We start from the raw sequence: 10,819 nt of genomic DNA on the forward strand, positions 1-10,819 counted from the left end.
TCAGATAGAATTGGCTCGGTTGGAATTGTGTATAGCACCCAATGTTTAGGATTCAACCACAAACTATGATAACAAATCTGGATGCAGTTGCTCCTTTGAAATGCAAGTGGTTTATTGTAAATGACAACCAACTAATTTTTCTTGTATCTTGTTTTTCTAAAGAGTGGGAACCCCATCCTTGGTAAAGCTTTTATTTTATTAAAAAAAACATCCTCATTAGTTTACATAAATTTTAAATTTTTAAAGGGCACTTGCATGTAAACAAAAAAAAATAATTACCATGAAGTTTTGATATAAAATAAACATTTTTTGTGGGTTCGTGTGGGCAATTGCCGGCACCTGCGTCTGCTGTGTAGACATTAGTTTCATTAAAGCGCCTCCTTAACGCAGTACCTTTCACTTTATGAGTTTTGCAGGTTACCCTCCAATTCCTATAAGTTTGAAGATCTTTGGGGGATTCATTAATATGACAGACATCTAAACAAAAAGATCTTCAAAAGGGATTGGCACGATGGGATCGGGTAGGGGTTGGCATGACATTAGTCATCGTTTCGAATCCTTGGAGTGCCAACTCACTATCCTACAAACGAGGGGCTACTGATACGCAAGTTGAAGTGCAGTAGGAATTCAATTCCAAACACCAAATCATGTCCTATATTCTAGGGAATGAAGGATTGAGTAGGGGCTTCCGCCTTCTTTTAAGCCGTGGATCAAACCCCGCTCACCAGAAGATGGGCTCACCTGAAATTGGGACAAAGTAAAGTATAGTTTGTGATTTCTCAATGCCTTGCATGGTAAAATGAAAAAGTCCTAGAGCTTCTCACTATAGGTTAAGTGCTTAAGTAAGCATGATTTTTAATTAAGCAGCATGACAAAACAAACAGTTTTTTTTTTTTTTTTACTTTTCTTTTATGATTGGCCAACATATAATCAAATCAAACGTGCCCTCAAATCAATCAATAAAAGTCGAGTACCTGATGGCGCTATTGATGATGTCTCTGTATGGACAACATTGAGTAATCACAGGCCCTCCCTGTGCAGCCTTCACTACAAAAAGAGAATGATGAACAAGAAAGCAAATATATGGGAAAAACAAAGATGGCATGCATTGTTCCATCAGATGACCGTATTGTGCAGCCTAGTCATTTTTGCCAAGCTCCAGCTTTGTTGTAGGCTTCAATGGCTTCCATCAAACTCTCCCAACAAATTAGGACTGGGCATCGGACCTAGCTAACTCGGCCTCATAACAAGTTAGCTTGGACCAGGCCAGAACCCATGCTTGGCCTGACTGCCTAAAACCCAGGCTTGAGGCTTTGTCCGGACTGTAATTATAGTATATATATATGTATAAAAATAAATATTAAAAAAATAAGTTATCAGACCGACCTGATCTGACCCAACACTTATCCAACAAGCTCAGCATTGCCCAGATGCCCACCCAACATATTCATCATGTTCAAGAAATTAATATCTAAAACATATTAAAACTCTCTTTTTCCTTTCCTCTCGCTTCCTCTCTCTCTCTCTCTCTCTCTCTCTCTCTCTCTCTCTGTTATATATATATAATCTGACCCAACACTTATCTGGTGAGCTCAACACTGCCCAGCCCGATGCCCAGCCAACATATTCATCATGTTCCAGAAATTAGTATCTAAATCAAATTAAAACTCTCTTTTTCCTTCTTCTCTCTCTCTCTCTCTCTATATATATATATATATATATATATATATATATATATATATATATGTATACAGGCAGGCGGAGTCGAGAGCAACTATATATGAAGGATAAGTAGGAATTGGAATGAGTACATCCAAAAATGTCGAAATTTTCATATTTGATTCGACGGGTATAGGGGACCGTCACCATGGTTGCAGCCAAGCATAGACCCGAACAAACAGTTACGTCCAAATATCTGAGTGAAACTTCATTGTTTAATCGCGAGTTCAGTGTTCTTAAGCGGCCTTAGAATACGTGGACTCTATTAGGTAAGAAACAGCGGTACTTGCATACGAACAAAGCATGCCCTCCCGCCTGTCAGCAATTTAAAACGCGGCTTTGAGCTCAGCTCGAGCCCAGAGCCTGGTTGACCGCGTGCAGCAGCTCCCTCACACAACCCTAGTCAATTTGACTTAGTTTAAACAAGTACGCGCATGTATCTATATATATATATATATATATAGTGTAACATTGGCCGCATAATAATCAGATTTTGTTTCACTGGTAGTAAAATACAGTATATTATAGACTAGCAAGTCGTACGGCAATGAAATGTAAAAATTAAGTTCTCTCGCTCTTCTCATAGCGGAGGCACTTAAGTATCTTACAATCTATACGGCGAATATAAAAGGCTTTTATTTCATGGGCGACCATTTAGTTACAACCTCAGAAACCGGCTTCATATTTCCGAATTTCTCATTGGTCCTTATTTTTCGTTGACAAGCATGGTTCCAAAGTTGAACCCCGACAACTAAAATAACTTGACTTTCTACATGCCAAGTTAACAAGTTTTTTCCAGTTCATAGAAAAGGAAGGTAACGATATCATCTGGTTTCCTCTGAGTTCTTAATCTAAACCAACAATAATAACAAATCTGATTCTCTATTAGAAAGATATCCGTAAAACAGAGGCCACTTTCTATGTTATGCCTTTAGCAAGAGATGATATATTTCCACATTATATCATATGGGTATTTTGGTAATTTTATTTAACTATCAAGGGCATTCTGATTATTTTCATCTTTTAACATGTGGTCGTTTGTTAAGGGTTATAACATATAACTTTGGTACTTAAAGATGTACAACAAGTTGAGTCAACTCGGGATCAGTTCTAAGCTTGACTTGTTTAATAAGTGAGTTAAGTTTGAGCTTGAGTTAAAACTTAAGTTATAAAGGAGTTGAGTTCGAGTTGCACAAGGTCGACTTGCTTAGAAGCGACTCAACTCATGTCTTTCATGTTTATCAATGTTTAGAGATAATGTTTTTTTTTCTTTTGATAAATTTTACACCTTTTGTGGTTATCATTTCATTTACAAAAAAAAATATATGAATCAAATGCGATGAACTTAAACAAATCGAGCTTGAGTTTACCTCACAAAGTTCGACCCGAGCAACGTGTGACTTGTGATCTTGGCTTGCTTATTGTACATTCATTCTTGTATTGAAAAACTTAAAAGTAGAAAGCAGTTTTTCGAAATTATAACAAAAAGCGATTCTTAAACGAAAATTTTCCCTTATTCAATTCCCTTGTGAGGCTTGATTCGAGGGAGCAAACTTTCTAACGTACGGTCCAAATGATACGCAGTCAACAGTCAACACTGTAGTAAACTAAACCCTAAGCAGATACTTGTGAAAAGTTTTCTGGGCAGCCAGGGCAATTTCGTAAAGATCCTCTCGAGGAAGAAAACAACGGCACAGTAAAGAGGAAGGTGCAGAAGACGTTGGACCAAGACTCTGAGAACTCGCAGATGTACATGTAACTCCGAGGGGGAGGGCCCCATCACCACCCCCATGTGAGGATACATCTGAGTTTTAACCCCGCAGGCCGCATGGTTATTCTTATTAAAATTCACCCCCTCCTGCAGCTAATTACTAAAGAAAAGGAAGCCTTTTTCTTTAGTTAGTAGCGAATCCCGACGCCAAAGATACCCGTTTCCTCCCATGGCCTTTTTCCTTGGCACACCGTCTAGAACGCCCCTTCTGCTCCTCTTGCTTTGCTTTCCTCCACATGATGCTCACATGATCGCAGGTTGGTCCTCCTCTCTTCTTCTTCTTTCCGGCCATTGCTGTTTGGTGGCATTGCCTTTTCTCTTTTTGGTTGGTAATCTGTGACAATGCTTTGGTGATTCCTGCATGCATAGTTGTGGTTGTTGTTTTGCTTTTCTTTTCTTTTTCTCTCGTTTTAAACGGTTCAGAATGGTGGTCTGTCCTTTCTGTGTGTTTCCCGTCACGGGCATCTCTTTTTCTGTTGCTAGATTTTGATGGGAATGTTGGGTTTGTTGGTATGAGGAGGACTATGTATTTAATTGAAATAGAGGCGCAGTTATTGGTGTATTTATTGTTGTTTCGTTGAAGTAAAATTAGCTGTCTTGGTCGTATGTTTTTCTTTGAATTAGCACTTGGATACCGAGATCTTGGAGGAAGAGTTGAGCAGCTTTTGTGACAATGACCTTGTTGAGTGGTGAGACGTTTGGGGTTTGGACAACTGGGGAGCTGTACTTTGTTTTCTAGCTGCTTAATGGGGAGTTTGAAGTTGGGCATAGTGGGACATGGAATCGAGAGTTTGGTGGATCTGTGGGTTCTGATGGTGTGAAATGGTGAAAGTGTGAGTGCAGTGTTCGTGGTGTCTTGTGTTCTCTCCGACTTTCGTGATGAGAGTGCCCTTTCTCCTAACTCTTGTACAATTTTAATGAGAGTTCAAACGGGAGAAAGAAAGGAATATCAGATGGTTTATGTCTACTCGCGGGTCTGTCTTTTCTTCTTGTCTGCTTGTTGCCATAATATTGGTTTAAGGAAGGGCACAGTCTATCACTAGTCACTTTATTTTTTCCTTATAGCACATTATCTATTCGCTTTATTCTGCATTTTTTTCTGCATAGATGTATTGTTCTAGATGGCCTAGTTTGTGACAAATTCTTTATATGCTGTTGCCATTATAGGTTTTAAAATTTCAACCTTTTATGTGTATTGGCGCAATCTTGAGAACTAATACATCTACAACTCATTGATGGTCAGATTGATCACATTTTTCCTGTCATCCTTTAGTGAAAACTGAAACTGGTTAACTTGAGGTATTTGCTCTGCCGGGAGCTTTATACCCACTTGTGAGATACGACGCATATTTAGTTAGTCTGATTAACTCAATGGTGGTCTTGGCCAAAATATGTTCCAGAGGTTATCTCACTAGCAAATAGACAGCCATAATGAAGGGCTATGAAATGAAATCAAATTCCAGTATTTGGTTTTCTCAGTTTAGTTAATCCCTTTCTTCATTCTTATGGGACTTGCCTAGAGCTCGGTGTACCATTCAATTTGCTTTAACTTTTTTCTCATTGGAAAAGTCAAAGACAAGTTGATGAGAAAATGGTACATCGACAACCCCAGTCAAACAACGGCCACCTTTTTATTCCACAATTGTTCAGCGATTTATATGATTAACTGTGTTAAGACAAGTACTCTCACTCTCTTGATTTAAGATTACAACACTACTAAGGGTCTTAGGTTGATTAGGTGGGGCAATGATGGTGATCTAATTGCTTTGATATTTAAACCAATTTTTGGGTGGCTCCATGAGGTATCTAAACTGTCCTCGTGGTACACGACTATCACTCTCCAACTTGGAGTTGTACACTATGATTGCCTGGTATTGCTTCCATGAATCCACGATCAAATTGCTACTTAACAAATAGTCACTTATCTGACATCTTAGGAGAAGTCTGATTGTACAATACTGTTCATAAGCAAGTGTTCTTTTACATAGAAATAATGCATACCAATTGTTAACTGTTAGTGAGCAGGCTTTTAATTTGATGGCATGCTGCCAGTGCTATCAACTTCAAATCAATATTTATGGTCTCTATTGTATTTAGTATAACATCACGACCTGACATCATAATTGAAGATGGCTTTTTTGGTTAAGAAAGTGTATTACTGACATTGAGCATAAAAGCTTGAATTTATTTTTTGGAAGACTTAGGTATCCGAACAAGTCATTCAGCAGTGAATGAGTGAAACTTCCATGGTGTTGCTAATTGAAAAAAGGGCTAGGCCAATGTTAATTGATGTAACACCATTACACCGTATAGACACTTCATTTTGATGTTTGTGGTCCATTTTTAGCAGGAAGCTTAATTCATGTAACCATGACCTTAGATGGATCAGCAAGGAAAAAGATCTTGGAAAAACAATTGATTACAGAGAATTCACATTGAGAGCTGTATTGTGGACTTAACATTTTGCTTTTGTTGGGGAATTGTTTACTGGAGACTATTTGGTTTGGAAGGTCATTTTTCCTGCTTCAAGAAGGCAGCCTTTAGGATTTTGTTGCAAGCATTAGTATTATTACTGTTCCTTCATTTTAGAGTTTCTGCAATAAAATGCATGTCTGCTGCTCAGGAACTATGCAGTTGTGGCTGTCTATGTTCTGCTTTGTAGGATATGACATCACTTCCATATCAACCATCTTCTAAGAGGTCTTAATTTTTCATTTTTCTCCAGGCTGTACCAGAGCGAAACCATGAATCCATGGGTAGCTAATGAATGTGATGTCAACAACAAAAGGGGATATTCTCTAAATACCATGAAGCCTTTTCCTCACCGTCGCGAAACCTTTGGTGCTGAAGAGATGAGGAGAAAAGCAAAGCTTTCAAGCAGAAGCTACCACTTCAAAAGTAATGATCCCAACTTCACAGAGTTATGCTTCAGTAACCCACGTGCCTCTCTCCAAAGTGTGCCTTCTGAGAGTGTTGGAACAAGCTATGGTGGAGAGCTAAAGAGAGGATCTATATACCAAAGCTCAAATTCTGTAAGGAAAATGAAGAACCAGGGGATTCTTGAGAACAGACAGGTGATGTGGCCAGAATTCATCAAGCAGAGCACCAATCCTACTGCATTGCAGAGAAGGGGCCTCCATAGTTCTTCTAGTAGCCAGCGAAAGGCAACACATGTCAGCAGGTTGAACCCCACTGCATATTCCAGAGGTTCCCAAGATTTCAATGAAAATGTTGCGACCTGCAATAAGGATTTAGCTTCCCCTGTTAATAAGCCTAGTTCACCAGAGAGATTCTTGGAGGTTTGTTTTCATCCTGATGAAACAGAGCACTGGCATAGTGTGACGAAACATCGGCATGGCACAGGAAGAAGCTTGAAGAAGGTGGAACCTTTGAAAAGAGTTGATAATTCTACTTTAAAAACTGGGATGCATGCACTGCCGGATGTTCCTGAAGCCATTCTTTCATCCAGTTTTTCTTTAGAGAAGCCCACGGTGGCTAATCTGCTCCTTGATCTGGATGCATGTAAACCAAAAGAAATTACAAAATCTCAGGTCAGCCCATTTCAGAGAATGCTGGATCCGTTCATGTCTTCCAAATCTTCAAATGTTCCATCAACTTCTTCAACAAAATTGAGTCAGATAAGAGGCTCTAATCCTGTAATTGTCAATAAAAATGAATTGCTTAAGAAATCCTTGTTAAAGGAGTTCTCCAAAACAGATGACAGGTTATTCAGTCAGCCAGAAATGCATGATCATTCTACAGGTTCTGTTCAAGTATTAGATGCCTCACCTGCTCACCTACATGGCCGTCTTAAAATGACGTATAAGCATGGTGCTCCATGTTTTCAGTTCACTCTAAAGGACCATGAAAATGTTTTGGCAGCCAAAACGCATAAAACAGACAACCCTCTTAACTGGTTGTACACATTTCTCTCATCTACTGATAAAAAGAGAAGTAGTGGCAGCTGGGGAAGAAAGGACGGATATAGGGAGTCTTTTGTTATTGGGCAAATGAAGGTCTCCTGTCATTTGTGCTCCAAGATGAGAAACCAAGGGCCTGATGATGCCTACGCCATAACAGAGTTTGTTCTGTTTGATTCTTCTAGCCAAAGGAAAAGTCTAGCACTACCTGAGGGAGGAAGTAGTTCTTCTCCAAGCAGGCAGTGTCATGAGACCCCAGAAAGAACCACCATTGAAAATATGGTGGTAAGATCTCCTTCTTGTGGACATGATAAACCTAGTAGAATAGAACCTTTGGATGATGATAATAATGTTACTGCACCGACTTCTTCACAGATCCCTCTGCATTCTCTACCACACCTTCAGATTGCAGCAATGGTTATTGAGGTGCCTTTGGGGAAAAGGGAATGTCTGAAAGGCAATCTTAAAGATGACATTATGAATTGCCACAGAAGTCAGCACTTGTCAAGCTCCTCTACCATCAATCATAACACTGTGATCCTTGATGCAGATAACACTGCAAATATTACTCTTGTTATTCCTAGTGGTATCCATGGGCTACCAACTAGTGAGGCAACTTGCCCATCACCCTTGCTCAATCGTTGGAAATCTGGTGGAGGCTGTGATTGTGGTGGATGGGACATGGCTTGTCCACTGATGGTTTTTGACAATTACGGTTCTCACAATTTCAATGTTTTTCCTTTTGAAAGGAATAATCAGCATCTAGAACTTTTTGCTCAGGTATATTTAGTTACTGATAAAGGAGCTTACCGTTATTGATGCTTATACTTTATAAAAGAAGCTTATATTACAATCTGCTTTTCATAGTATGGGATTGGATTCTCCTTTCTTTTTACATGGCACCTTAGCCATAATTAAGGATTGTAGAAGTTAATGCATGCACATAATTCCTAAAATCTAGAGTTTGATCTCTGAGTGTTACTGGTTAAGATCTACTTTGTCTGTTGAATTAATAGGCCTTTCTGTTGTTAAAATGTTTTTGAAGTTCTTAATGAGGGATTGTTACTGCTGTTATTTTGGCATGATATATCTGTCTTAGAGACTAAACGTGCTGCACGTGCAGTTCTATTGCTTCATTTTGCTGTTGATAAATTTTCCTTTTTTGTTTCCTTCTCTGTTAATTTCCCACTAGACCATGTCTTTGCCTTTGGGTCGCTTTAGTCCTTATGCTGTTTCTAACTGGTACAATCTTTCTTTTCGTTGTGTAGGGATGCAAAGAGAAGGTTCCTACATTGACTATAGACATCATTGACAAATGGCTATATTCTGTAACTTTTCATGCAAAACTATCATCACTGCAGGCGTTTGCAATATGTGTTGCTGTCTTACACAGCTCTGAGATATCCATGCCTGCTGGAAAAGAAAATATCCATCAGAGGTCGGTTAGTAATTCATTGAAGGCTCTTCTTGAAGAGGATGTGAAGTGTTTGATTGGGATGGACCTTAAGGATGGGAAAAGGAAAACCTCAAAGAGATTGGATCTTCAGACAAATTTTATGCTTGATCCACCAATTTCTCCAATTGGCAGAGTTTAGACATAATGCTATGTACAGTGTGGCATCCATCACCTCCCAATGAAGGCAGCAAAAGTAGGGTATGCTATCTAAATGCAATATCAGGCTGTAGTGGCCCTCCATAACCAACCATGTTACTGTAAATCTGCTGACCCTTGATCATGGACTGTGCAGCAGATCCTTCTTGTGGAATATAAGGTGATTGAGAATTGAATCTCTGGTGCTATGGTCTATTGTGGTTGTTTCCAATTTTAGTTCATTCAGAGAGTCCAAATTGGATCTATTGGTACTGGCAGGATATTCTGTTCTTTGTAATTATTACTTGCTCATGATTTACATATCAATGTAAAGCCATGTTATCTGTATATTGAAGAAAAACTTCTGCAAACAGTTACAGGAGGGGTTTGCTACTGAGGATGATGGTTGGTTCTAAACTATTTCATTCTTTTCAGGCTGTATCCAGTAGGGGATGCTGATTAAAAGAGACCGTCTTTCTTCTCCAGTCAACAATGGAATGAGTTAAATATGGAAAGCTTTGGTTGTACTCTTTTTCCCTTTAAAGAAAGTAATAATAGTTCTACTGGAGATGTTGAAGAGTCAAAGTACTGCCGAAGCACCATCGATGAATAAAGATTATGGAGAAGACAAACTAATGTGCATGATTGTGAGAAGCGTCAGTGGGATGGAAACAGCAAAGGATGGTATCGGTGAAAATGCCACATGGGAAAACTTCTTATAAGATGACTACTCAAAAGATGGCAACATCAAAAGAAGGCAGTCTTACAGGTGGCATGTTCAGACATATCTGGAGGACTACAGAACAGCGTTCCTCCTGAGTGGGTCAAGGTGAAGGCACCCCTTAAGAAATCAGCTAAAGGCAGAAGCATAAACTCCATACCCTTTTCTGCACCTCTAGAACAATATATTCGGTGGGCCTCTTCCCAATAAGCGTTAGATGAGCAACGAGGTTCAGTTGCAACAGTTTTCTTATCCGAGCGCGTATAATATATATATATATATATTCAGGGGTGGAGGGAGGGGGGGCCGCCCGGGCCATGGCCCGGGTGAGCCCAAGAATTTTTTTTTTTCATTGAAAAAATCAAAATTTTTTAGTTTGGCTCGACCGGTCGCTCCTCTTGGTCCGACCCTGGTCCGGCCCGCAAATCATCTTGGCCGACCCTAGAAAAAATCCTAGCTCCGCCCGTGTATATATTGGAGGGGTCTTGCCCTGTACTGATGATGCTTTCTTTTTAGTTCCTCCAATGCTTTCTTTTTAGTTCCTCCAATTGAATAATGTTCCTCGGTAGCATGCCGATTGGACAAGTTGAGATGCATTCTACACATGAATAAGGTATACTTGCACAAAACACAAGGAGGTTTGCATGCACATATATGGTTCACTCGTTCTTGTTTGAAGGGTTCCTTCAACTTATATACATTGGGTATTGTTGTACGGCAGGGTGGTGGTGTTTTAGATGTCCTAGAAAGTTATTATTTATACTTTGGTTTCTTCCGTTATTGAAAAGCTTGTGCATTCGGTACAATTGCAGATGCTCCAAGTTACCCGGTGTGTCCTTTTTGTATATTAATTTAGGGGTCACTGCAAAAGTTGGCAGATATTATGATCTTTAGGCTTTCCGGAGTATAGATTGTCGTCAGATGCACACGCAGTTAGGACTTAAATTTACTCAAACTTTTCGTACTCCCTGAGCCCTCATAGGAGTACCAGAAACACTTCTCGCTATGCTTCCTTGACTACACAGGTACATCAAAAAAGCTTCAACTTGCACCAGAAGTGACACCCACGGGAGTTGGACTGTCTGCATGTTAACGCA

At 39.5% G+C, this 10,819-nt stretch overlaps 1 protein-coding gene across 2 annotated transcripts; it reads left to right on the forward strand.

The window, feature by feature from the left end:
* The first annotated feature begins 3,544 nt into the window (after positions 1 to 3,544).
* LOC116266469 (uncharacterized) lies at positions 3,545 to 10,260 on the forward strand. Of its 2 annotated transcripts, XR_004175370.2 has the most exons (4): positions 3,545 to 3,747; positions 6,216 to 8,190; positions 8,679 to 9,182; positions 9,437 to 10,260. XR_004175370.2 is itself a non-coding variant. In XM_031647710.2 (3 exons), the coding sequence occupies exons 2-3, from the start codon at positions 6,235 to 6,237 to the stop codon at positions 9,003 to 9,005; spliced, it is 2,283 nt and encodes a 760-aa protein (XP_031503570.1). In that variant the 5' UTR covers positions 3,545 to 3,747; positions 6,216 to 6,234; the 3' UTR covers positions 9,006 to 10,260. The 2 variants fall into 2 exon arrangements, 1 of the variants encoding a protein (XP_031503570.1); XM_031647710.2 differs by having other exon boundaries at positions 8,679 to 10,260.
* The last annotated feature ends 559 nt before the right edge of the window (positions 10,261 to 10,819 follow it).

The sequence above is a fragment of the Nymphaea colorata genome, chromosome 12 (genome assembly GCF_008831285.2).
Source record: "Nymphaea colorata isolate Beijing-Zhang1983 chromosome 12, ASM883128v2, whole genome shotgun sequence".
Lineage (NCBI taxonomy): Eukaryota > Viridiplantae > Streptophyta > Magnoliopsida > Nymphaeales > Nymphaeaceae > Nymphaea > Nymphaea colorata.

Excerpts from the sequence above, each read along its gene's own strand:
- LOC116266469 (XM_031647710.2), top strand. The coding sequence starts at position 6,235 with ATGAATCCATGGGTAGCTAATGAATGTGATGTCAACAACAAAAGGGGA. Across the intron at positions 8,191-8,678 it reads ATCTAGAACTTTTTGCTCAG|GGATGCAAAGAGAAGGTTCC; the intron begins GTATATTTAGTT and ends TTCGTTGTGTAG.